The following is a 27,929-nucleotide window of genomic DNA, read 5'->3' on the forward strand; positions in this document are numbered from 1 at the left end:
GAAGGCCGTGACTTCCAGAGCCGGCGGAATCCATCTCGCATCTGCTGGAGTCGGGAGGAGGGAATGCTCTGTACAACTCTGTTGATGTACAGAGTCTGAAGAGCCAGGCATGAGATGGCAGGGCTGGTGTCATCTGTCATGTCCTGAAGGGCTGGAAGAGAGAGGAACAGAGCCACAGTCAGAGCCTGCATCTGCAGGGACCTGGGGAGACCCTCCTGCCCCATCCCTCCCACACGGCAGCTCTTGCCATGGCCTGGAGGAAGCAGGAGACAGCAAGGATCAGCTGGAAGGCGCTGGCCACGAATGTCCCTCCCGCAGGCCCCTGGAAGGTCTCTGTGCTCTGCCCACGCCGCCCCTCGTGCGCGCAGGGAGCAGAGCCCTCCCAGCCGGGGCAGGGAACGCAGCTGCCAGCGCCAGCCCCCGCTGACAGCCCGCTGGCCTCACTCACCCCTGCACATGAGCTGCAACTCTCGCTGCTGCTCTCTCAGGAACCGCCCGGCCATCCCTGCCAACACAGAGCCTGTCACGGCCCCAGCCGCACAGCTGCCCCGCAGCGGCGCTGCCAGCCCTGCGGCCACAGCAGCGCCTTCCCCTGCAGGGCTCAGGCCCGGCCCTCGCCGCATCCTGACGCCCAAGGACACGGCTGCGAGAGGGCGGCAGCGGCGCCGAGGGCAGGCGGGGCTCCAGAGCCCCGGCCCGGATGGCGCTGCCGGGGCAGCAGGCGGGGCTGGGGCCGAGCTGCGGCGGGGCGGGGAGGGAGCCGGGCTTGTGGCTCACCAAGAAACCTGAGGGCCGCCTCTCGCAGGGGCTCCTGTGGGCTCCGCAGGTACGGCAGCGCCTGGCGCAGCAGCTCGGCCGCTCGGCTCCTGTCCTGTGCCAGCTGGAGAGAGCGGCAGGGCACGGAGGGAAGGGTTGGCGCGGGCTCTGTCCCTTGGCCCCGGCCTGCCCTGCCCGCACAGCTCGGGGCTCCATCAGCTCCGGCCCTGGCGCCAGAGGAGCCTGGAGAAGAGCCCGCGTGGGCAGCCCAGGGAAGGGGGAGCAGCGTTCTTACCAAGCACTCGCCAAACCTCCACATCTGATCCGCCATCAGCAGGTGCTCAAGATCTCTCCTCTTCAGGAAGCTTAGTGCTGAAAGCAGCGTTTCACAAGAGGCCTGCAGAGCAGCAGAGACCCAGAGATGGCACCGCAGCCCAGGGCACAGGACCTGCCTCCCTGTGCCAAGGCCAGGAGGAGGCTGGAGCCCATGAGGTGCCCGGGTGCAGGGAGACAGCTGAGCCCCCTGCCAGGAGGACAGCAGCGCCCAGGAGTCCTCACCTCTGCCACACGCATGTTCTCATGGTGGCAGTTGAAGAAGAGTGGCAGCAGGCTCTTGCTCACAAGCATCTTGAGGGGCTTTTTACCCTTGGCCGCTACCAACCTCATCACCTCTTGGAAGAGGCGAATGGAGAGCAGCTGCACATGGCCGTTGTCCTGTTGGAAAGGAAGCAAAAGCCCTCCTAATCAGCTGCTCCAGGCCCCTCTGTGCACAGGCCAAAAATCCACGGGGCACCACACTCGGGGGCAGCACCCAGTGGCCGTGGCTGGGGCCACAGAGCCTTACGTTGTCCAGCAGTGGCCAGAGCGCGCCAGCCAGCCGCAGGGCGATGGGGCTGGGTATTGCGAGGTGTCTGTGCGAGAGCAGAAAGCTGAGCACCGCGACGGTCATCTCAACGATGTCTTCATCTGCATCCCGCAACAGGTCCACAAGGCTTTCTGTCAGGCTGTACATTCTAATGTTCTGCATGGAAGACAAGGCAGGGCAAGCCCACGCTGCTGCTGCTGCTGCCGTGGAGCCCAGGGGCCGAAGGCCTGTCCTGAAGCACTCGGGCAGCTGAACAGCAACGCAGGAGAGCTGGGAGCAGCTGCCACAGCTCCCAAAGGCCAGCCAAGCCCAAGGGGCTGCTTTCCCCAGCCCCACGCTGCCAGCACAGCTTCAGCCACTGCTGTCTTCTCACCATCGAGGGGTCCTTGCTGAGCTGCACGAGGCCTCTGAGCACCAGGCGACGCATCTCCCTGGACGTGCTCTGCAGGCGCCTTGCCATGATCTCCAGGAGGCTGTCACCCCATTCTTTGATGTCCAGGAGGTCCAGGACCTGAAAGGCACAAAGCAGTGACCGGGGTGCCCAGCTGGCAGGAGCTCAGAACTGCACAGGGCTGAGCCAAGGCAGCAGCACAGGGCACGGGCACCGTCCCAGGCAGCTGCGGCTGTGAGAGGGCAGAGAGGTGGGAGGCAGCTCAGCTGTGCTGCCCATGGGGCTCACCTCCACAAGGAACGCCATGGCGGGCAGCTGCCAGTCTGAAATGTCTTGGCTGAGGAGCTCCAAGAGGCAGGAGATGAAGCTGCAACACCAGATCATGGAGACACAGCGCATCTCCCTGGTGGGGGGGAAAAGGCATCATTGCCCCTGAGCCGGGAGGGCAAAGCTCTCCCAGGAGTGACCCACGGAGCTCTGGTCTTTTCCCAAGCACCCCGTGGGCGCTTTGGGAGGCGGCTGTTCCCGGGCACCCTCCTCTGCCAGCCTTTTCCAGTCTGCTCGTCCGTCTCTTTGTGACAAAGCCCTCTCACCCCTGCCCATGGGAACTGTGTGGGGCACCCTGGGCACAAGTGCCGGGGGCAGCAGGGAGAAGGGGGTCTCACCTGGCCAGGAGTCCCACTGCATAGTGGTGGGTGTCAGTACAGAGCAGCGTGTCCCAGCCAGCCTTGCCTTCCATGGCTACCACAACACGCTCACACTGCACTCGGCAGAGCAGGACCTTCAGGGTCTGCACTGCAAACCTGTGTGCAGAGCAAAGCCCAGGTGATGCTGGCAGCCCTGGCTCCTGCCTTGGAAGGGATGGGAACACTGGGAGGACTGGGATGGAGCACCTTTGGGGGTTGGTGGCAAGGCCCAGTTGCTCCTGGCACCCCTTCCAGAAGGTATCAACCTCCTCTGGCGTATCCAGTGCGCTAATGTAAATTTGGAAGAGCAGACACAGAAAGAGACGGGGAAAATACTCCAACACTATAGGTGGGCACCAGGTCAGGTTGAAGACCCTCCACAGTGTCACGGTTGCCTGCAAAAAATGAACCACCCAGAGACAACACTCAGTGCCAAGACATCCGTGTGGCAGAGCCCGAGCATGCCAGGGAGAGGCCGGGGGAGACACCTCGGGGTCACCCATCCTGGTGCCCCTGAACCTTGCCCCTAAGGCAGGTTTCAGCGCAGTGCCTGAGGCAGAGAGATGCAGCTGGGGGGAGGACAGAGAGCTAGCTGCTGGAGAGGTGGCCTAGGGGCAAGCCAAGGTCAGTTGCAGGAACTCACAGCCAGGGCAAAGACTCCTGTGCTGTCCCCATCGGAGGTGTACACACTGTCCACTGGCCAGGCGTTCAAGCACATTGAGGAGTATCTGCAGCGCCGGCTCCGCAGTCCCAGTGGAGGACATGATCACTCCCCACATGGCCGTAGCAGCTCTGTGGGGTCAGAGCTCTGTGTCAGGGGGGTCTGGGCCACAGCACTGTGGCCTGGGCTGCTGCAGGGGCCCGCGCTGGCCGTCAGCCCTGCCTCTGCCCACCGGCCCTCGCTGGCAGCACCCAGCCAGCCCACGGGGGTGCAGGCATCTTGAGGGGCAGGGAGGGAGCATGGCAGCACGCTCAGGGGCTGATATGGCAGCACTGGCAAACGGAGGAGCCAGAGGCTCCTGGAACTGTCCCCCTGTCTGGCAGTCACCAGGGACAGGCTCTGCAGGGTAACGGGCCGGGGAACCCTAAACCCTCAAGGCAGGTGGGGCTGCCGTACCTGTCACCCGATGGGGCCCAGCGCAAGAGAGTCATCAGCACATCGCAGGGGTATTCCCTGGTCAGCTCCAGAAGGGCCTTGTCCAGCCTGTGCCCAGCAGACTCATTGGCCGTGAGCCACTTGTGGATGTTCCTCACCATGGCTGGCACCTGCAGAAGGCCCGGGGAGACTTGGACACCTGCCCGAGCAGCAGGTTCCCCAGCTTCCCCTGAGAAGTGCTGCCCTTCCTACCCTATTGGGCTGGGCCTCAAAGACTGAAGGAACCCAGCAGAGCTGGCTTGAGGTGCCACACAATTCCTGGGGTGATCAAGCCCTGGCCAGAGGCTGCTTACTTGCTTTGGATTGGAGACCCCCTTCTCCACAAGCAAATCCAGCATGGCAGCCCCGGTCTCAGCAGTGAAGAGGGGAAAGTTTGCCAAGAGCCCAGTGCCCACACCGGTGGTCTCTTCCCGCCAAATGCACATGATGAATTCATAGATCATCTGCAGGAGAAGGGCAGGAAGAGAGGGAGAATCCATGGAGTGCTCCAAGCACGGTGCTGGGCTGAGCAGTGACAGCAGGCCCAGCCCAGGTGGGGATGGCTGCAGTACCTGCGCTGTTCTGCGGAAGCGGCCACGGGCAGGGTCCTGCTCTTGTGTCGGGTCCATGGCGGCACCTGGCAAAGAGCGAGCGCAGCCAGGGCTGAGGGGCTGTGGGAGAGGCCGGAGAACACAGCCCAGCCCTGCATTCCCAGGCAGGGACAGCCCTGGGATGCTCCAGGGATGCTCCAGGGATGGGGTGTGGCTGCCTGGGCATTCAGCCCCAGCCCCTCTTCTGTCCTATCCATGGGCATGTGGGATGGGATGGGATGGGATGGGATGGGATGGGATGGGATGGGATGGGATGGGATGGGATGGGATGGGATGGGATGGGATGGGATGGGATGGGATGGGGCTAAGCTGGCTGCAGGCACCAGCCCTGTGGCCCAGCTCTGCTACTCACCCTCCTGCAGCAGCTGGATCTGCTCCAGCTCTTCAGGCTGCTGTGGTGAGGGAGCTGCAGCCTCCTCCTCCTCCTTCACCCAGGCCAGCTTGGGCACTCTGGGTGGTGTCTGCTCCATGTCAGTGTATGGAGTTCGGACTGCTTGCAGGAGAGATGTCTTGGAAAAGCTCCAGATGAGCAAGTGCTGCAGCTGTGCCTTGTAGGCAGCTGCAACAGAGAAGCCTTGGGAAGGCTACAGGACACCGTGTCCTGCAGTTTGTCCTCGAGGCCACCTGCAGAGGAAACGCTTTGGAAAAGCTCCGGGTCAGTAGGGAACAAGCTGGCTGTGTGGGGGCTCCTCACAGCACCGCTCTCTCCGTCCTGTCCCGATGAGTGCACCGAGCACTGTGGTGTGGCCGTGTCACCGCCAGCACCTATGTCACGACGTGTCACAAAGGGTCACCCTTGTACGCTCTGTCCCTTTCCTATTGCACGGTGACCACGGTGCACTGTGTCACAAAGAGCCCTAGTGTTACCGTATGGACTAGAAATCCTGAATATTAGAATATAAAGTGTATAAACCATAATAGTAGTAGTAATGCTAAGGCTTGAAGACTGCAGTCCTCAGAGTAGGCCCTGGGAAACTAACTTAAGAGTGTGCTGTGCTGAGAGCATGCAGAACCGTTAGTGATAAGGTTAAAGTCTAAACATAAATAAAGTACTGGTGGTGGGCAGTGGCATAAGAGAGAGATTGAGGGGGAGAACACTATAGTCCTGAGGCAGTGGCGCCAGAGAGAGATTGAGGAGGAGAACACTATAGTCCTAAGATAAGCAACCATGTAGGATTTATGACGCCAAAATGCTATCTTCAAGGTGAATGTATCTACAGAAGAATGTGTACTTCTGCACATAAACCATTTGTAAAAAGGGTATAAAAAACCCTCTAAAAAGGGAACCAGCGGGATCCTGACTTGGGACGCGAGTCCGCAGGTCCCCGGGCCCTGAATAAAGCACCGCATAAACTGACACTCTGTTAGTTTGTGTTTTACTTGGGGTTTCGGGCAGCACTAGGACACACCTCCACGTGCCCTGGGGACACCCCCACCCACCCCACCGCCAAAGTGGCCCAGCTTGCAAGGAAGACGTTCCCCCAAGGTTCGAGGACAGCCCAACAGGAATTTTAGGAATGGCTCAAACAACAAGCAGATGCTCCTCTGCTCTGCCTGCTCAGGGCAGCAGAAGGAGCCCCCACGGTTGCCGATGCAGCTGCAGCAGGAAGGGCATCGGGGCCTTCCACAGCAGCTGCCGGGGCCTCTTTGGGACAAGACCCGGTGCTGGGTGGCCGTCACACACACAGGAGTGTGACACAGACACGGGATGTATGGCCCAGAGCACGAATGCTGCTCTGAGCCCGGGGAGCAGTGAAATCAGCAGGTGTGGCAGAGTCCCTGCCAAAGGAGACCTGCCGCCCCCAAGGCCTGCCAATGCTGGTGCCTGCTCCTGCCACAGAGACCTGTGTCCCCTGGGGACTTCTCTGCCAGAGGACAGCCAAAGCCCACGTGCATTGGTGTGTGTGCTCCTTTCTGCAGGCGGCTGTTGGCAGGAGCACCTGGTGGCAACACTTGGTCTCTGTCAGAAGCTGTTACTCCTTCCTGGAATGATTTTTGCTTGGAAGTGATTATGTGCAGTGTCCACGCATCTCCCCAGCCCATCACTGCCTCACACACGAGGTGACCACCAAGCCACTCTCCGGCCATCTGACCCGCAGCTGAGCCCTTCCCAGAGTGCCCGCACCCGCAGGGAGCGCAGGGCTGGATTTGGCCGCCAGAGAGTTGGTGACCCTCGTGAGATCCTCGGTGCATTTAGTTCCTACAGGAGTGTGGGCACCGCTGGGAAATGATCTGCATGCCTTGTTAATTGGATGTTCTTCCACCGCTAGCCTGGGGCAGGATCTCTCCCGGTCCTCCTCTCAACTCCCGGGCCTCTCCTCAGCCAATCAGAGAAGGCACCAAAATAATTGAGCCAATCAGAGCGCGCGGCGCTGATGACTCCTCAGGCAGTCCCAGAGCGCCCAGAGCTCCTCACCTGGACTCCACCCGCGCCCCGCCCCCAGCGCCCCCCGCCAGGAGAATTTGGGGAGGGGGCTATTGCGTTTTATCTTCTTTTTTCTTTTTCTAGAGTCGAGATTAAATGCTCTAGACACGGTATTTCGTGTTCGGACTCAGATGTTTATTAATTCTTATCTATATTACAGTGAGTTCTACAGCACTTACAGCTAACAGGCTAAAAATGGTGACGTACCTCTCTCTACAAGGCCTTTTAAGGGCCAATGAGTCCAATTAAAAAAAGACACCATAATAGCCCAAGAACCAATCACCCGTGACCTGCAATGTGGAATTTTCTATCCAAATACAAAAGTACCACCTATACCTGTGAATAAAGTGAAGAAGAAAGAAACCTCCACCCTAAAATCTCCATCTTGTTTAATATATATTACTACATTCTAAAATCACAAATTCTAAATTTTCCACTATGTGACACTGCACACTTCTATTGAAACCGCACACCAGTGATCCCAGTTCTATCACTGAATTCTGGAAACCTTCTTCCCAGCGTCAGGTCAAAAGCAGTGTTTTCCTGGAGGTCAATGCCTGTCAGCAGAGAAAGCCCAAACCCCTCAGTTTCCAGGGTTCCAACAGGGGGAGGTGTCAGACCCTGCCCGGCGCTGGCCATGGGGCGTGTGGCAGGGGCCCGGAGCTGTTGGCTACTGTGGGCTGCTGGGGGCTGCTGGGGGGACACCCCCGGACCTGTGTCCTGCACACACAGCGCTGTTCCAGGAGATGGTTTAGTCCGAGTGTCACTTCATTCACGGCACCGACCGGCTGAGGTTCGTGGAGAGGAACATCTCCAAGCGGGAGCAGTTCCTGCACTTGGGCAGCGATGTGGGGCTGCACGTGGGGACACCTCCTTTGGGGACAAGGCTGCCAGGCACTGGAACAGCGACCCGCAATGGATGGAGTACAGACGGGCTGCGGTGGACAGGCACTGCCGGCACAACTACGAGTTGTCCAGCCCGTTCCTCGTGGAGCGCAGAGGTGAGCGTGGGGCAGAGCGTGTCCCCTCGGGCCCTGCCCTGGGAATGACCCTGGAGCCCCTCAAAACCTCCCTGGGAATCACCCGAGACACGTCAGCCCTTCTTGTGCCCATCCCCGGGGCCTCCTGCCCCCTCGCCCCAAGTGACTCCGGTGGCTCTCCCAGTCCATCCCAGTCTCTCCCAGTGTCCTCACAGTCATTCCCAGTGTCACCAGAGTCCCTCCCAATTCCTCTCAGTCCACAGCCATTCCATTCCCACTCCCAGTCCTTCTAGCTCCACTCCCAAACCTCCACCCTCTCTCTCATTGCCCCAATCCAATCCACTCTCTCCCACTCTTCCCCCACTCTCTCCAATTTCATTCCCAGTCCCTCTCAGTGCCACACCAGCCCTCTCCTGCTGGGGACCTGGTCCTGGTGGCCACCACATGCTCTGAGAGCTCCTGCTGGCCCTGGAACCACCTCACCTGGATCTCAGCAGGGTAGAAATCCATGGAGCAGAGCAGGCAGCCGGGGCCGGGCTGGGAGCTCGAGGGCCACAGTGAGATGGACACACTGGGGGGCACTGGGAGAGAATGGGGACACACTGGGATCAGCTGGGGGGAACAGGGAGGGATTTGAGTGAGCCTGGAGGGGATGGAGAAAGATCTGGAGCTGGAAAGCAAGGGTTGGAATGAGGTTGGCTGTGATGGGAAGAGACTGGGAGGAGTCATGGTGAGACCGGGTAGGGACTGGGAGAGGATTTGGGGGTCCTGAGGAGGTGGGGGGCAACTGGGAGGGGTTTATGGTATCGTGAGAGGGACAGAAGGAGCGTTGGTGGGTCCTGGGGAGGCCGGGAAGAGATTGGGAGGAGGATTCAAGGAGTCCTGGGTGGGCTAGAGGTGACTGGGAGGGTGATTGGAGTAGCTTGGGGTGTCTGCGATAGATTTTGGGAGGTCTTGACGCGTGTAAACCCCCAGAGATGCCGCCGGACACCGCCAGCAGCAAGGTGCTGATGGGGATCGGGGGCTCCGTGTTGGGCTTCGTCTTCCTGGAGCTGGGGCTCGGCTTCTACCTGTGCAAGAAGGGTGAGGGGAGGGTCCCGGGGGTCGTGTTCCGACCCCGGAGCGTGTGCGCTCCCCATGGGGCCCCCAGTCAGGTGCTACCCCCTTTTCTCTGCCCACAGAACTCCTGACCCAGTAGTGGCGGCAGACCCTGCCCATGGCCTCGGGTGAGGCAGGGACCCCCCGCTCGGTCCCCACGCTGATTTAGGGGGGATCGTGTGTTCCCCCCAGCCCTCCTGTCACTCTGTCCCAGCCTGGCTGCTCCCAGTAAAGTTTCCCAGTTCTCCCCGTCCCGTTTATTGTGGGGCGGGACTGGGAAAGGACTTGGGGGACCCCGCGGGGGGATCGTGACTGGGCGGGGAGGGCGGGTCCAGGTGGGGAACACTGGGTGCTGCGGGTCTGCCCGGCAACCGGTGAGTCATCACAGCTGCTCTCTCTGATTGGCTGAATCTTCTCCATTGCATTCTCTGATTGGCTGAGAACAGGCCAGGGAGTTGAGAGAGGAACAGGAGAGATCCCGCCCCGAGCACCGGCACGGGAACAACAGAGCCAGCCTGGGCACAGCGAGGGAATTTATTACGAACCAAATCACAGCGGGACAAGGAAAAAAAATCTCTCCAACCCCTTCCCCTTATCCAACGGGGATAACCAGAACCACGGATCACCAGGGCTCTGCCCAACGGGGGTCACTGGGGATCATCCAACACCGATCCTCCCATGGGGGATGGAGCTGGAGCAGAGCACGAAGCTCTTCCCACACTCGGGACACTCACAGGGCTTCCATTAGTGGTGACTCCGTTGGTGTTGGGTCAAGTTACACCTCTGTGAGAAGCTCTTCCCACACTCAGGACACTCGTAGGGCCTCTCCCCAGTGTGGATGCGCCGGTGGACAGTGAGGTTGCCATTTTGCTTGAAGCCCTTCCCGCAGTCGGGGCAGCGGAAGGGCCTCTCCTCTGTGTGAATCCGCTCATGTAGGAGGAGATTGGAACTGGTCTGAAACCTCTTCCCACACTTGGGACACTCGTAGGGCCTCTCCCCGGTGTGGATGCGCTGGTGTTTTCTCAGGTCAGAGCTCCATGCAAAGCTCTTCCCACATTCCGAGCAGGTGTAGGGCCGTTCCCCTGTGTGGATCACCTGGTGCTGGATCAGGTTGGAGCTGTTGCTGAAGCCCTTCCCACATTCCCCACACTGGTAGGGCTTCTCCCCAGTGTGGATCCTTTGGTGCCGGATAAGATGGGACCTGTAGTTGAAACCCTTCCCACATTCCAAGCACTTGTGGGGCTTCTCCCCTCCAGGAGGCTTCTCCACCAGCTCTGAGCTCTGCCTGGATCTCCGGCCGCCTTCCCGGCTCAGGGAGGGTCTTTCCTCCTCACAGCTCCCTGGGCTGGGTTTGCAGCCCCTCCTCGTGAGAGATCTCCGGGGCTTTTCTGCCTCCTCCATCCCCGCACACCTGAGGAATGAAAAATCCTGGATTAGGGGGAAATAACAAGAAGAGAGCTCCATAAACTGGGTGTTCCTCCTTGCCCAAGTTCATCTCTGGAAGTCATTGAGCATCTTGTGTCTGTAATAACCTCCCAAACACCAAGATTCCTGCCCAAAATCCTCCAGACTTTAAGACACAGATCAAAACCTCCCCAAATATCAAGATTCAGCCAAAATCCCCCCCAAAATTGTGCTGATTCGAAAGCAAAACCAGTGAAAGACTCCAAGTCAGAAATACAATTTTATAGGAAAAGAGATAAATACATGCAATAGTACAAAAGAAAACAACTGACAGAATCAGAATACAACCTGACACTCCGCTAGTTAGGGTGGTGGTAGCAGTCGAGATGAAGTGGTCTTGTTGTAGTAGTGATGCTGTAGAAAGGTCTGGTAGCTCTTGTCCTCTGGAATCCAGTGGGTAAGGGCTGCCTTGGTGTTCCAAATCTCAGATTTTATCTAGGTAGGAAAGGCTTGGCTCCTCCCCCTGGCTGGAGCATCTCCCAATGGGATGATGGAATTTTATCAGTCATGCAGTGGCACTCAATGGCCCATTAACAGAAGATATCTTCCTGGAGGAAGGATGGGTTGTGGAAAAGATAAAGAACACTGCCCCACCTGGTTTTAACAGATGGCCCATTAGCAGAGGATATCTCCCACACAGACATAAGGATCACTGCTCCACCTGGTTTTCCACCTCTTTTTGTTCTTTTGTTTCTTCCCAGGTCCTCTGACTGGTTACTTCATGTTTGCTGCTGATTTCCTCTCCCTTTTGAAGATGAAAATGGTAAAAGTGTCTTTGACCTGCCTTGCTGGATATTGTGAAGAGGAACAGTCATCTACTGCAAGTGGAAGTGTCACAGGTGGAGCAGAGTTCTGTGAGTGCTGTATCAAACCAGACCTCGTCAGACCTGCCAGAACAACTGGTCCATGCTGCCCTTCACTGCTCTGCCTGTTCCACACTGTTTCATGCCAGAGTAATTTAACTGTTGTTAATTGGGTGTGTATTTCACTCGATCCAGTCCAGCAGAACCAGCAGAAAGCAGCCCCAGAATGAATGGGGCTCTGCAGAGGAGCCCCAGACTATTCATCAGCCTGCCCGCAGAACTGGCTCCAACTCTGAACCCTTGTGACCACACTCTGAAGAAGACACACTTCTGATATTTCTGAGGCACTTATGACTGAGGCACTGCATGTGCCTGTGCAGGGAAGAATCCCAAAGTTCTTTCTTACTTCAGGAAAAACCCTGCAGCAGTGCATACCCAGCATCTGCTATCAGCACATCCTGGCTGCACGTGCAGGAGAAGCAGCAGCAGCATTGTACACGTGGGTTTGTTAAGCTGAAATCCCCTACACTTTGAACAGTGCTCATCACAAATATATTTAATGGCACACCGATGCCATACATTTCTCCTAAAAGCCTCCCTTGTAACTAAACTTTGCTGGAAAGTTAATGCCGAGGATGAAGGAGCAACTTCGGTCTCAGTCCGGAGGTGGAGGGGTTCTAAACACTGACTTTCCGAGAGCAGCATCTCTCCTGAAGCGCTCGGGGCCACCCGAGGCGCCGCCGGGAGCGCGGTGCAGAAGCCGGCCCGGACTCAGCCGCAGCGCCGGGCACCGCGCATCGCTGCTCTGCAGGGCGGCCCGCACATCCTCCAGCAGCTGCCGCAGGCTGCCCTTCTCCTGCTGCAGCTCGGCCATGCGCTCCTCGGCCCGCTCCAGCGCCACCATCTCCTCGCAGCGCTCTCGGGAGCAGGGCCCCGGCGGCCGCCGCTCGGGCTCGGCGGGGGCTGCGCGGGCGGATTTGGCTCTTCTGTGTTCAATCCTCTCTTCTGGTGGTGCCCTGCTGGGCAGGGTGGAGGAAGAACCCCCGGCCCGTGGCTGGAATTGAGTGCAGTGGGCGCTGGAGAACAGCCACGAAACCAGAAACTCATCACGGCTCCTCTGACTAAACCCTACAGTCCTCACCCAGCCCCCAGCGTGGCCTTGAAAGACTCTTTATTGTAAATAAAGACTGCCCCACCTGGAAAAAATCACAAAACCCTCTGCTGCCCTCTGGGCAAGGTATTAACTCTTTGAATGCCCAGAATGAAGCTTCACAGATACTTTATTCTGTCTCTCCTTAAAAAAAAAACAACCAAACAAAACCGAAACACAGAAACAATATACAAACATCAAAATCAAACAAAAAGAAATGTCAAATCCCAAAGAACTATAATTTCTCTTTTTTAGGATATGGCGAAAAACCTCTTGTTTCGTCTATAACACATAAAAATATTATGAACTGAATATGACTGTTCTAACTGTCAATATAATCAAAGGCAGTAATATTAAAGTAAACCCATGTTAAAATTTCTGTAATCTCCCAAGTTTAAATAATCAAAATCTCCCTTGTGTTCCCAAGAAAAAAAAACCAAAAAAAACCACCTCTCTTCTCAAAAATAAAGTAAGCTTTTGTTTAAACTGTTATAATCCTTAAAGACTGCGTCATAAATCAATATAGTCCTTAATAAAACTTGTGAGAAAAACTGTTAGTCTGAATAAAGGGTTTTTAGATAGTAATCAGATTTCCATTCTCTTAATCACTGTAACATCCAAACCACAAGAAAACTGTTTGTTATGAAGAAACCTCCATAGACTGAAAAAAGTCTCCTCTTTGAAGTAAATTAATAAAAAACTATTTTAAAGATGGCAAACTACCTGAATTGCTTTTGTATGTTTTCAGTATTAAAAAGAATTGTGTGGAAGAAAAAAAAGTTGTCTAAAGTTTTATTCTAAGTTATTATTTCTTATAGTATCCAGCAATAAAATTTCTCTTTCTACCATTTAATGTTAAACCTGTTTTTCGTCTACTTCTTAATCCTCTCTCACCACAAAAAAAAGTTTCAAATTAATAAACCAAAACCACTACATCAAACCTCAGTGATTCCAGGATTTTGATTTCCTATTACCTGCACTAGGAGACCCTGGCGGAGGTTCTGGGGCAGCTGCTCAAGGACCCCCTGCCCTGGAGCCCCAGCCGGGCATTGGGCTCCTGGAAGGGAATGAACGTCCTTGTCCCCAGCACGACAGATTTCTTATTTCTTGCAGGTGCAAATGGTTCTCTTACCAGAATAGCTTGTTGTGTTAATTGTTTTCATGCTTGAGATTGTTTTCACCTGGCAACAAGCAAGTTACTTAGCTGCACATAGAAGAAGTGACAGGCTAGCTATTAATTTAGCAGAGAGCAAGACCTGATTTTATGAAGCCTTCCTTTTATAATTTTTCTACCTGACTGCAACATCTCACCCTTTTTTATTAATTCAAAGAAGGCTCATATGTTCTGATGATAAAATAGCTCTCTCTTGTGAGGGTGTTCTCTCATTAAGGTTATCACTGGTTATCTGTTAGATATGGGATAAGATATATAAAAGACCGATTACAATCCACAAAACTTAGCAAATTCTATCATTTCACTGACACAGGGTTTCACAGCATGAGAAAACAAAAGAATAATGTCCAATATCTCCTAGGGGAATGGGAATGGGACCATTGTTTTAAAGTCCAAATAGTCAATTAGCTGGAAATGTTGATCTTTGACATCACTGAATGTGCTCTTGGATCCTGGAACAGGGAATAACTGAGGAAGGTTAGTAGGAACACTATACCATGATGTTGACACAAGGCTTTTGTTGGCAATTTGCCTGTAAATTTCCAGACACAGCCATGTCTTGGCAGTCCTACTTCTGGTTTTGTTCTGGCCACGAAGGCTGCATGGTGATTAGGTTCTTTTTCTTCTCCCTGGGCTTCATTTTCTTGGAGGCAATTGATGTTTGGCTGAATGAACAGGTGACTACTTTGAACTTGTTGATGACAAAAACACATGCATACCTTCTCCTTAAGTTAATGAATTAATTAGACTTTGTCATTGTACCTTCAATTGAAGAGCCTTATATAAAAATATTTTACTTTTTTTGTATAATTATTGCAAAAAAATTTTTATAAATATATAAATATTTAGGAGCTAATTCTCCCTTCCTTGTTTTAAAAACAGCATGCATGATTCTTGCCATGAACATGAAGGGAAGTTCAAAACAAAACAATACATGTAGTAAAACCAAGAACTTAAAGTAATTGGGAATAATTCTGATACAACAATCCAAAACATTTCTGATAACAGATATAAATAATAACACTTGTGAAATTAGATGATTAACAAGCATTAAAACATGGTACCATCATCCCAGTATCTGCAACAGCTGATAAACCTCAAATCAGTGAAGAACTGGATAAGCATCTGTTGGGGATTGTTTTTTCCTTTCCTCTCTGCCTGTGGAATTTTTTTCCCATTGACATGCTAAGAAGCACTGATGGTTGGGTCCCAGCACCAGGGAGAGCCTCCCTGGTTTTTTGGGGAGTTTCTCTCGGAGGGCGGGGGGAGGGAAAGGGGGAACACGGTGAGATTGGAAGCAGGTAAAGGAGGGTGGGGGGCAGTTGCTGGCTCTCGCTCGCTTTTGGCTCTCGGAGCAGAAAGGTCATTGCTACCCCCCCACCATCCCAACGCCGGGAGCTGCCTCTCTGTTTTGGACCCCGCAGCCCTGCTTGGACGCCCTCCTGCTTCAGCTTGCTGTTTTCCCAGCATCCTGCCTCTCCTCCATCCCTTCCCATCTGGGACACAGCTGCCATCACCCCCAGCCCCCTGCAGGTGCCGGGATCGTCACATCTGCCCCGTCCACCGGGAATCTGCCAGCGCTCACTGCCAGCGGTGACGGTGACTGCAGCACAGGGGAAAAGAGCCTGAGGCCCAGAAGGACTGGAACTGGGTTCCTGTTCTGCTTCTTGTTAATTCCAGAGTTGTTGTTCTGTTTGCCTTCTTAGATATACTAGTAAAGAACTGTCATTCCTATCCCCATATCTTGGCCTGAGAGTCCTTTAATTTCAAAATTGTTCTCATTCATAGGGAGGGATTTACTTCCTGCATTTCAAGGGAAGGCCCTGCTTTCCCTAGCACACACCTGTCTTTTATTCAAACCAGGAGTGATTTTGGCACCCAACGGTGGAACCTGTGGACATTGAGTGGAAAGGCTGGAAAAGCAATAACAGTTCTTGAGTGACCTGATTTTGTGTTTTAGGTGGCACCATATTGTCCAGTTTACCCTGGTTTGGGCTGCACGTGGTCACAGCTACATCTCTCCCATTTGCAGGCCCTTATTTGAACATGGGTCCTATCACTAAGGCTACTGTGACTATTATCCAGTTCATTCTGTGGGTTGATAAGGTGAAGAATTCATGGGTTTTTAACTTCCTCTGGAAGATTGCAACGTGGGTTCAGAGCTATTGCACTCTAACTTTGTGGTTTTGGGGTTTAATTCCATAATGGTACTTATTGTGATGAAATGACAGAAGGGGAAATTTTTTCACTTCCCTTCATCCAGTCCACCGTTTAGGTCCACCCCACCAGTTTTCAAAGGCTTCAAAGGGTTCAAATCTTCTTTAAATATTAATGCATTTACAGTGGCTGGTGTTGCTGATATGCCTGTTAAACCTGTTCTATTTAACATTCAGAGATAAGGGGAGATTGATTTGGATAACAACCCTGATACCTACCCCAGGAAATTGGGATGCTGCTGCAGAGCCTGACCCTGCCCCACAGCCCACTTCAGAAATGAAACACCCGGATTGGGTGGGTGTTTTAGTGAAGGAGATGTGTGAGATGGGCCAGATGCTGAAGGAGTACCTTTCCACAGCTGGTGAGAAACCCTCCCCCTGCCTTAAAAAGGGAGACTCTGATGGTGCAGCAGTGGAACCCACAGACATTACATCTGTCCAGGTTCCAGCTGAACTGCAAGGGCACTTGAGCCAGCAATAGTCACCCCTGTGGAAACAAAGAAGTCTAAGATGAAAACAAAGCACCTACTTAATAAGGATGAGAAAGGAGGGCCCGCACAACCAGCAGAGGAGCCAGAGGTTGAGATCATCACCAAGTCCCTGTCATACAAAAGTCTCCATACTCTGCAAAAAGACATTGAGTGACGAGGCCGTGAGGCTTTTACCACCTGGTTACTGCAGGTGTGAGACCTTATGGGTACAGGTGTGCAACTGGATGGTCCTGAGGCCAGGAATTTGGGACCCTTGACCCAGGACTCAGGTGTGGACCAGGTATTTGTAAGGGAGCCAGGCCTCCTTTCCCTCTGGGAGTGCCTTTTAATGAGTGTAAGAGAGAGGTTTGTCCACAGAGAGAGAATGCAGGAGCACCACCATAGAATGTGCTGGAAGACCCTTGAGGAAGGGATCCAAGAGCTGAGAGAAGTGGCAGTGCTGGAGGTGCTCTTTGGGAGGGATGGACAGCATGACAATGACCCTGACAAGGTGAGGTGCACAGGGCAGATGTTGTGCAATCTGGCAGACCCGGGGCCATCTCAATACACCACCTTCATTGCAACAATTAACGCTGATAATAACAGAGACAGTGGGTTCTGTTGCTAACAAGCTTAGAAATTTTGAGAGTATGATCAATGGCCCAATGCAGGCTCATGTCTCTGCTGTAATTGTGAGCCTCCAAGAGGAGATGAGGGAGATGAGGAAGGAGGGGAGGAGGAACAGTTCCCAAGCAACACCAGTGCGAGTCACAGACCCCAAAGTTAGAGTACACTCTGAGTATTTTATTGATAACTTACATCTTGCACTTCGTGACAGTAAATTGTGTTAATCAGACTCTGTCATATCACGAGTTCCTGGAACACATTTTTAAGCCCTTCCAGCTGTAGCCCAAGGGAAGCTGTTTCTGTCTTGCATCACAAAATTGGCAGTTTTTTTGCAAAGACAGCCCTTTAAAAAGGACTTGTTACTTGCATTAACATCCGAGGGGTTGCTTTCAAAGACAGACAAAAAACCCCATGAACAAACAGAAACCAACCAAACAACATATTAAAAACTTTATTTTTAGCTCTTGCTTTTAATATTTTCCAAGCTGGCCTCCTCTAACACTGCAGGGTTTTTCTTTGAACAGAGAAACACCTTTGCCAGAGGATGTGACTTAACAAGGCAAACATAACTTACACACAGTGGATATATTAAAGCTAAACAGGCAGAGTCCCATTTCACAATCATCATCATTTATTTTCTGTTTACTTTGTTTTCAGAAGGGTGGGAACTGTATCTCAGATCCCCTGGCTAGTTTGGTGCCATAGCCACTGATTACCTGTCCTTTCTAATTATCTGTCCATTCTGTAGTTCCTCTGGCCATTTGTTGCTCTTTGATCGCTGCCTCCTTCACCTGATTTTTATATTTTTCTGGATTTGTGGGGGGTTTTGTATAGGTTTTGATTTTTTCTTGCTGGTTGTTTGGTTTGCCTGTTTTGTTGGGTCACAGTTTTGGTTTTGTTATTTGGTTGGGGTTTTTTCCAGTTACCAGTAGGAATCAGCTTGTGATTTGGATTGTCAAGTTTTGAAGACAGGTGTTGCACATAAAGGTTGTTTTTGTTTTTAAAGTCATCTCACACACAGTTCTGCAAGGCCCTGTGACTTTGAGGACTGTGGGCTCTCAGACAGCAAATTGTGCATGAATAGGAAACTTGTAGTTCCTACCTGCATTACACACAGCAAAATGTAAAGTGTTTGGAATGGAATCAATTCTAACCTTTTTTTTTTTTTTTTCTGCCATGCCATAAATTGTGTCAGATTCATCAATGAACTCGGTTCTTCCAGGATGGAGTGTGCAAGGATAATCCCTTAGCTCCTGTGTGGAGCTGGTGTGCACCAGGCCAGACACAGCACTGTCACCCATAGCCAGCCTCTGTCTGCACAGAGAGCAGGGAGCTGCAGCTCTGAGGAACTCAGGGCTTGGTGAGCAAACACACCAAACCCCTCATTTAGATCAGTTCCTTTACTGGACTATTTGTTGCTATGTATTTAGTATATATTTATTTATAGTATATGCTGCTGGTATATTTTTAGATCCCCTCCCAATGCTGAAAAAAAAGAACCCTGGCAGTTTGCTTTAGCTGTGAAGTCAAGAGACTCATTTCAACAGGTTCCAGCTTTGCTCCTTGTTTGAATTCAAAGCAAGCAAAAACCTCTTCTGTTGGTCACATCAAACCAGCATAAGTCTGTGAAAGACAGAAGAGTGTAAAAGTTAGTTCATTTTCTAGTACTTACAGTCTTCTAATTCAGCCATGGGATAATTATGCCATAATTCACTAGATCAAATAACTGGTAAAAGCAATAGAAAAGAAATTTTTTAAAGCTAGGTTTAACAAAAGTGGATTAATTTCATAAACAAAACCATGTAGTAAAAATATAGTAATTTAAACTTCTCAAAGCCCTTTGATAATGGAGCCCTGCACCCCAGTCATGTGCAGTGCAGCCTCAGCTGTCCCTATGAGCCCAGAGCTGCCAAGGATCAGGGCTGGGATGAGCCTTCACCCAAAAGTGAATCCAAAATCAGTCGAGAACAGGGCTCACACACAGAGCAGAGTCTCAAGACCAAAGCCAAACCTCCATCGGGTTGGACTTGTTTAAACACTGAATTGTAGAAAATTTGCTCATCCTGTAACATCATTATTACCATGAAACTTTACATGAGCTGCTAAATAACCACATTCCCATCCTGAAATGCATTCCCAAATATTGTTGTGAACTTGCTCTGCCTCTGCTACTGCTCCTGGGGCTGCTCTTGGCCACGCAGCCTCAGTGGGAGCCAGCACTGGCTGCAGCCCCAGCGGGCTCCCCAGGACAAGGCCCAGCAATTAAGAGGCCAATTAAAGCACTGGGCAGCAGCAGAACCCTTATCAGAGTTATTTGGACAACAGGGACTTGCCACAGCTCCACAGCAGCATGACCATGAGCCAGGCTACCAGTGCAATGAGCAGAGTTTTAATAAAACTGCAGAGAAAAACCAGCAACTTACCGTCCTATCTGATAGAGCTTCCGAATGCCAAAATATCAGCAGAGCAGGACAAGTGGCACAGTGAACATTGTCACTACTGTGCCGATCATGCAGGACCAGCGCACATCCTGGGGGCAGACAATTCTTGGAAGGCGCTCTGGATCCTGAGCATCTATTCCTGTTTCAGGGATAACATCTGTGGGAGCAATGGGGAGCGTGAGCCCGTGCTGGGCTCCACTGCTGAGCTGGCAGCTCGCTGCATACGGCCAGGACGTTCTCTGTTTGCCCCAGAGCTGGGGCCTGCAGGCACCTTGGCACCCCTTGGCACAGGCTGTGCCACCCAACAAAGCCCAGGAGGCCGGGAGGAGAGCCCGGGGCCAGCGCAGCTGCTTGGGCAGTCGCTGCTTCCAGGGAGCCGCGCCCAACCCATCCCTGAGCAGCCACTGCCAGCCCCGACCCTCCCTGCCCCGTGACAGCTCCCCCAGCCCAAGGGGACAGAGCCAGGCCCTGTCAGGACACACTGGAGCCCTGCTCTCCCCCTCTGCCCTTTCCCCACCATGGTCACCCCTTGCAGCCCCTCCCAGGTTTTGGGCGGTGTCTCCCACGGAGGGATCCCAGCAGGATTGCTCAGCCTGGCTGAGCCTGGCACAGCAATCACCTTCTGTGGCTCTGCCTGGCATCTCCTCCCTTTGTGTACCAGGGGCTGGCACGGAGCCATTGCTTCCTCCAGGAAGCGCTGCCTTCACCAAGGCCTTTTGGTCCACCTCTGGAGAAAGGAAGAGGCGCAGCTGGATCAGATGGAACCATTCCCCATTGGGGAGGGGGCATCTTCAGTAAGTAATATTTGTCAAAGACATGGATAAGGATCAGGAAAAGGCCCAGGCTCTTGGGGTTGCCACGGGGCCCTCCCTCCTCCAAACAGCCACCCCTCCTGATCTACCCTGAGACCAGGAAATTTCAGGGATCTCAGGATGTGCATGGCCTGTGGGGCACTTTGGGCTCCCTGTCAGATGATGCCAAATGCCTTCCTGCAGAGGCTGGGGAGAAGCTGGAGCCAGGCCAGGCTGGGAAACAGCCCTGCAGGCTGTGACAGCAGCAGTGGGACAGCGAGGCTGCCATGGATCCCTTCCCGCTGTGCCGGGCACGGCATGTCCAGATGTGCAGAGAAAGCCCCCGGCTGCTGAGTGTCAGGAGAAGGCTGAGGGAAATGCACCCACCACGGCGTCTCTGCAGATCACTCAGCATCTGCTCCAGCAGTTTGGCTGCCTCGAGGGATTTCTTGTTTCCTGTTTCTTGGGCCTTGCCTGTTGGTGGATCTTAGAGCAAAGTAATTCCACTTCATGTGGATGGATTCCACAAAAGCAGTGCTCAGCTTGTGGGGTCAGCAGGTACACACTACTCACTCCTGCTATGGGAATTGGATTTGGACACAGCATCCAGCCCTGGAACTGCCAAAGTGCTCCCTGCAGACACACCTGTAACTCAACAGCCACACAAGCTTCTGTCACCTGGTTTCTGCCAGGTTGTCAATGATTGTGCTGTGAGGGGAAGTTAAGAACTTACCTGCAGCAGCTCCCAAGAGTTCCAAATCATCTTCCACCCAACTTCCTTGAGAAGCCTTCCCAGGAACCTCACCTAGAAGGGAGCACAGATCAGAAGCATTTCCATGGTGTGCTGGGATCCCCTTCTGCCTTAGGGAACTGGGCAGTGCAAGGAAGGGAAATGCACCCACCACGGTGTCTCTCCAGATCACTTAGCATCTGGTCCAGATGTTTGGCTGCCTCCAGAGATTTCTGGTCTCCTGTGTCTTGCCTCTTGACTTTTGGAAGACCTTCGAGCAAAATAGTTGCACTTCAAGTGTATGCATAGGGTGAGGCTGTGGGAACCAGATGTGAATGGACATGGCCAAAGCTGCAGAGGGGCCTGGGGGTCTCTATGGTAGCTCTGGTCACTCTGCACACTCTCTCCATGTCCTGTTCAACATCCCTGGAGGGGAAACCAGGCCAGCCCAGGGCCCGTGTGGGCTCTGCCTCCCACTGAGGAAAGCCTCCCTAAAGCCCTATGGAAAACCATCCCCAACGCTCCCTGGGGAGAAGGGAGCGCTGTCCCAGGAAAGGGGAGCCAGGCCCCCAGCTCACCTGCTCCCTGTGCTCTCCACGGAGCTGCCTGGGCAGCCCTGGCAGGCAGGGCCAGTGCCAGGAGGAGCAGGAGGAAGAGGCGCAGAGCAAGGGCCATGGTGCCTTGCCCTGTGCCAGTCCCGCAGCTCTTGCTGCCCCCGCTGTCCTGACACCGCTGTCCCAATGTCAGCACCACTGCCGCCGCCGCCGCTGCTGCCGCAGCAGTTGTGCTCAAGGCCTGACTGCTCGGTGCCTGTGGTGCTGTGCAACCACGGGGCTCTGGCACCTCTGGGACCTCAGAGCCTGCTGTGACCTCAGCCTGCTGTGACCCCAGAGCCTGCTGTGACCTCATGGCCTTAGCTGTGCCCCCACAGTGTACCCCCATCTGCACGAATGCACTGCCCTGATTGTAAATGTTTTGCTCCCTCAAAGGCCATTGCTTAGCAAAACCTTTGTTTTGCCTGCTGACACTGCTGGTCAGGCTGTGTCTCTGGAGATGCTCTCAATGGCTCCTTTTTTTCCTGGGATTGCCATTGGAGGAGGTCCAGGCCCAGATGATGGCACTGAAGGAGATGTGTCCTCAGCCCAGGGATGCTCAGCACGGGCTCCCCCAGCCCCTCGGGGCCCCGTCGCTGGTCACAGCAGCCCCTGCCTGGCTCCTGCCTGCCCGCACCGTGGGCATCCATGGCTGCTTCTGGACATGTAGCTCATCCAGTGCTGGTGCCGTCTGGGCTGTGCTGGTGGTGGACACTGCGGTGACAGCTCCATCTCTTTATTGAAACAGAAGAGCTGATTTTGGAGGCTCTCAGTCGATGTTCAGTTGAGCTCGTTTCCTGGCAGAAATAGATGGCCAAACTTGCCCTTATCACAATCAACCAGCGTGTTCCCTGACAGAAACCCTTTCCAATGCCCTTCTGGCAATCAGGAACACGTGTTGAGGTGCTGGCTGCACCTGTGGGAGCAATGGGGAGCGTGAGCCCGTGCTGGGCTCCACTGCTGAGCTGGCAGCTCACTGTATACAGCCAGGACGTTCTCTGTTTCCGCCAGAGCTGGGGCCTGCAGGCACCTTGGCACCCCTTGGCACAGGCTGTGCCACCCAACAAAGCCCAGGAGGCCGGGAGGAGAGCCCGGGGCCAGCGCAGCTGCTTGGGCAGTCGCTGCTTCCAGGGAGCCGCGCCCAACCCATCCCTGAGCAGCCACTGCCAGCCCCGACCCTCCCTGCCCCGTGACAGCTCCCCCAGCCCAAGGGGACAGAGCCAGGCCCTGTCAGGTCCCAGTGCAGCCCCTGCCCAGTCAGAAGCCAGGGCTGGCTGTGGCCCTGGGCTCGTGGCCGGGCTCCCACTCGGGGCTGCTCCTGTGCCTTGATACTCTGGGCACTCAGGGCAGCTCCGGGAGCAGCTACAGCAGGAGGGACCTTGGTGCACGAGTCCCGTTTCCCACTGGTTGGGAATGAGCCCCAGAGGCCTCAAAGCCAAGTCGCCTCCAGCTTTGGCTGCTGCTGGGCCGTGCAAGGGCAGGCCCTGGGGGAAGAGCTGCCACACAGCCCTGCCCAGGGCTGAGCCTGGCTCAGCAATTTCCTCCTGTGCCTCTGCCCGTGCCTGGTCTCTCCTCCTTTCCTTCATCAGGGGCTGGCACAGAGCCATTGCTTCTTCTAGGATACGCCAGCATCTGCACAGACTTTTGCTGCATCACTTGAGAAAGGAAAAGGGACAGCTGGATCAGATGGAACCATTCACCATTCGAGAGGTGGCATGTTCAGGAGGCAATGCTTGTCTAAGTCATGGATAAGGATCAGGAAAAGGCCCAGGCTCTTGGGACAGGGCTCTCTCTTGTCCACCACCCCTCCTGATCTACCTGGAGATCAGGAAATTTCAGGGGATCTCAGGGTGTGCATGACCCCGAGTCTCTTTGGGCTCCCTGTCAGATGATGCCAAATGCCTTCCTGCAGAGGCTGGGGAGAAGCTGCAGCCAGGCCAGCCTGGGAAACAGCCCTGCAGGCTGTGACAGCGGCAGCGGGAGCAGCTCAGGCTGCCTGGGGCCGGCAAAGGAGCCACACAAGGCACAGCGCACAGAGGACAGTCCGCCCCGGATGACAGCGGCACCGGGGACCGGCGGGTCCTCCGCTCCACCGGCCGCCCCCGGAGCAGCGACGCCCCCGCCACGGAGCCGCCGACAGGGGGGAGGAGGGCTCGGCAGCGGTTCTCTCCCTCGGCCCCGGGATTCGGCCGAAATCTGCTGCCCGGGGACTGTAACACCCGCCCCAGCTCGCACGGCACCGGGCCGCCTGCCCGCCGGACCCTTCCCAGCCCACCCGGAGCCGGTCACAGCGCATCGCCACGGAGGAAATGCGCCTGGCCAGGGCCGGCCACCGGCTGGGCAGGGGTCCCCGCATGGGCCCGGCCCCCTCGGCCTTCCCCCGCGGCGGGTGCCCGGGGGATGGAGGGGAGACGGAGGCGAGGATCCGCCGAACCCGTGCCGGCCGAGCGCAACTCGCCGGGTTGAATCCTCCGGGCGGACTGCGCAGCCCCACCCGTTTACTTTTAACGGTTTCACGCCCTCTTGAACTCTCTCTTCAAAGTTTTTTTCAACTTTCCCTTACGGCACTCGGTGGCTATCGGTCTCATGTCGGTATTTAGCCCTGGATGGAGTTTACCACCCGCTTTGGGCTGCATTCCCAAGCAACCCGACTCCGAGAAGCCCCGGGCCCGGCGCGCCAGGAGCCGCTACCGGCCTCACACCGTCCGCGGGCTGCGGCCTCGATCACAAGGACTTGGGTCCCCCGAGAGCGCCCATGGGGACGGGGGCTTCTGTACAGCACAGGTCCCGCTCCCCACCGCGGGGCGAGGATTCAGCGCTGGGCTTTTCTCTCTTCACTCGCTGTTACTAAAAGGAGTCTTCGTTAGTTTCTTTTTCTCCGCTGACTAATATGTTTCAATTCAGCGAGTCGCCATGAAATAGAGAAATTGAAATTTAAGAATCAAGCATTAAGAAATGCTTTGACTAAAAGGGGACTGACAAAACTGTATTGTTTGCTATAATTTACGGCGCTTACAAGAACAGAAGGAGAGCAAGGCTACAAGGTGGGGTCAAGGGCTAGAATGTGCAAACAGGCTGCAAGGACAAAGACATCACAGGATAAGGGGGTCCTCAGACCCGTGAGACCTGGAAAACTGATAGCAAAGTCTGGAGAATGATCGAAGGACTAAAAAGAGAGCATGTGCAAGAAGGCAAGGTGAAAAGTTCAAACCGAGAGGAAGAGTGTTTACCTTATCCCAAAGAGTCCTAGACGACCACCAGAGCAACCTAAAAGGAACAATGCTCTGTAGGGACACATATTGAGAAAGCAAGACAATTACAGCCTGGAAAATATTCCAGGCCGGAGCTTCTCGGCTCTGTTCCCAGCCGATAAGCTGGTCCAGCTGAAAGTTAGGGGGAATTTCTCCCATGGTGATAACTTGGTCAAAATAAAAAGGAATTAATAACAAAGATAAAGCACCTGCTGTGGTACGTGACCAGGCCCTGTGAATGGGGTGTCTTCTCTCTGAACCAGTCATCTTCTTTTACTCTCGGAGTTGTGAGCCATGCTATAAAAACAAACATGTTTCTGAATAAACTTGTCTCTTTCTTTCCTATCATGAAAGATGACCATGTAACTTTGCATTTTATTTCCAATGCACTTAAAGGGTTAAAATCCCTTTCCACGGCTACAAATGCTCAGTCGAAAAGAGGAGTGAAAGTAATTTCAATGTGAAGCTGGGATAGGCAATGCATATGTATTAGGTGTGTTGTGTAGTCCTAGTTTGTAGAGAATAAAAGGAGAGGCCAGGTCGCCAAAGGTGTGCATGTTTTGGAAGAGCTATCCACCATGCACCTCAGCGCTGAATAAATACACATCTACTCTTATAACTCATTTTGTGGGTTATTGAGTGTTTTTCCACGCTTCAATGGGGCCATGGTCAGTTCATCCCCAGTGGCTTCTCCCTCTGCTCAGGGACAGGAGTCGTTCCCCTGCTGCACCTTGGGGTCCCTCTCACAGGAGATTTCTCCTGGACTTCTCCAACCTGAGTCCATCCCATGGGTACCAGCCCCCTTCACTCTGCTGCAGCGTGGGTCACTCTGCCACGGGCTCAGTCCTTCAAGGACAGGCTGCTCCAGCGGGGGCCCCTCTGTCTGCGGGGTCACAGCCTCCTCTCAGGGATCCCCGCGCTCCTGCGTGGCTCCTCCAGGGGCTGTGGGGGGATCTCTACATCCCCATGGATCTCCAGGGTCTGCAGGGGGATCTCTGCCTCCCCATGGATCTCCAGGGCCTGCAGGGGGATCTCTGCATCTGGAACTGCTGTGTTTGGAGGCAGCAGGAATAGGCTGAGCTCTGCCTGAAGCTCTTCTCACAGTCCCCACACTCGTAGGGCCAATCCCCAGTGTGGATGTTCTGATCTTTCCTCAGCTTGTAGCTCCACCTGAAGCCTTCCCACATTCCAAGCACCCGTGGGGCTTCTCCATGGCCTGAGGCTTCTCCACCAGTTCCAAGATCTGGCCGGATCTCCCATTGCCTTCCTGGCACAGGGAGGGTCTTTCCTCCTCACAGCTCCCTGGGCTCGGTTTGCAGCCCCTCCTTGTGTGGGATCTCTGGGACTTTTCCTTCCCGTTGCATTTCTGTGCCACGGAGCCACTCAAAACGGCCTCTTCCACAAGGTTCTGTGCCAGGGATTTGTTGTCCCTGGTCTCTGTCTGCAGCTCAATGTCTGGGGGAGGAAGGACAAGGAGAGGAAGGGACAGCAAGAAGGGAAAAGGAAAAGGCAGGAGAGGAAAGAACAAGAAGGAGCAAGGGAGGAAGGAGAAGGGAAAGGAACGTGGATGGATGAAGGACAGGAAGAGGAGAGGGAGGAAGGTGGACAAGGAGAGGATGGGATTTGCCTCCATTGCAGATGGAAGAGGAAGGAGATCCCCCCCAATCCGTCCCTGGCAGGAGGTGTCGGCAGCGGGGTTGTCCTGCAGCCAGGGGTGATGCTGGGCTGGGAGATGGAGCAGAGGAGAGGAGGAAAGGGGCACCTGCCCCTTCACCTGCCTCCTACCCAGGGCATCTTCCTTTTCCTCGCAGCCTCCTCCTCCAACATCTGAACAAAGTTTGGGATTGACAGATTCTGGCTTGGGGGGGAAAGAAAGTGGTGAGCACCTTGGGTTTTGTGAGGAACCAGCCTCACTCTTTAAAATTTTTAAAAGTTTAATAAGAGATAAAAGGGACAATAACAGTGCTGGGTGCGTAGCCACAGCCAGAGGCACACTGGTTAACCATAACAACTTTTTCATTGCATTGGTCAAATACATATTTATAGGGATTATACATATTCAAACATTGCTTTGAATTCGTTTACATCTGGCAATTCTTTAGCTTGGTTCGACCCCTGTCCCCCCTTCTGTGCAGTTTAGAGGGTCCTGTGTCACTTGCTCACAAGGGTCCCCTGTTTGGTAATTTCAGTGACAGTTATTGACAGTCAGCAGCAGAGTCCTCCTTACATCTGTTCTCTCAATGTTATCTGCATGGTTCTTTCAATGATGTCTGAACATGCAAACGGTTTCATCTATTTCCACTACTGTAAGTTTATTGTAAGTACTTTGAATCAACACAGCCATTTCATAAATATATTTGAGTTATTCTAAATATTGTCAGTTAGTTATAAAATTAAAAGTACTATTTATTATTTCACAACTAAATTTATTTCTGCAAATATTAATATTATAATGCACAATACAAAGCCTCTATTAAATCCTTTGTGAAAGTTTTAACTATAATATACATTTATCATGGATTAGTGTGTCTCGACCCCCTAAACTCCGAGTTTTTGGGGGACTCTCAGCCCCAAGAAAATGGAGATGTAGAGCATCCACAGTATGCCACTGGGATCCATCTCCAAGACATCTGTGGATGCTCTCTATCAGAGAGCAGAATTCCATTGGGATCCACAGAGTGGTGAGGTTTTCTACTTAATCTGTCTCTTTCACTCTTTCTCTCCCCCCACCTCTATTCCATTTCTATTTTTCTCTTTTTTTTTCATTCTCTCTGCCACTTGTTTACCCTACAGTAAAATCCATACTGCTGACTTTGCCACATGCTCTCATTTGCACCCTAATTGAGGCAGAGCCATTTCTGATCATTTTCATCAGTGGATCAGAACAAGGGGCTCGAAGCCCTCCAGGCTGGCTGCTGCTCCATGCCACTTCCAGGGGCTTGGGCTGCTGAAGGGGTGCTGGGCTGGGCCCTTTGTGACACAGGGCCGTTCTATCGGGTTCCTGGGTGCTGTTGGCCATTCTGTTGTCCTGGTGACATGGCACAGCCCCGCCCTGCAGGGGTATATACGGGGCACAGGGCCCTGCGCTGCCCAGTGCCAGGAGTGCCACTGGCTCAGGAGGAAGCAGCTCCCGGGATCTCTGTGCTCCAGACAGTTGCACATGGAGAAGGAAAAGGTGAAGCCCAACTCCAAAGCAGCCAGCCCCATGCCCAGCAGGTTGGAAGAGCAGGCCCTCAGCGGGCAGTGGCTGGGGACAGGCGACAGCTCAGGCC

General features: G+C 53.9%; 1 protein-coding gene across 1 annotated transcript in view; it reads right to left on the reverse strand.

Annotated features, from left to right (window-relative positions):
- The window catches only part of LOC148218022 (uncharacterized), a 65,735-nt gene extending 41,741 nt beyond the window's left edge, over positions 1-23,994 (reverse strand). Inside the window, exons 1-3 of the mRNA XM_088158032.1 lie at positions 23,970-23,994; positions 9,703-10,248; positions 5,276-5,284 (exon numbers count right to left, since the gene is read on the reverse strand). Of these exons, the coding sequence (XP_088014158.1) occupies positions 5,276-5,284; positions 9,703-10,248; positions 23,970-23,994 (580 nt within the window). The remainder of the gene's footprint in view (positions 1-5,275; positions 5,285-9,702; positions 10,249-23,969) is intronic.
- Between the last annotated feature and the right edge of the window lie 3,935 nt (positions 23,995-27,929).

Source organism: Sturnus vulgaris, unplaced genomic scaffold (assembly GCF_052056855.1).
Source record: "Sturnus vulgaris isolate bStuVul1 unplaced genomic scaffold, bStuVul1.hap1 Scaffold_195, whole genome shotgun sequence".
Taxonomy (NCBI): Eukaryota; Metazoa; Chordata; class Aves; order Passeriformes; family Sturnidae; genus Sturnus; species Sturnus vulgaris.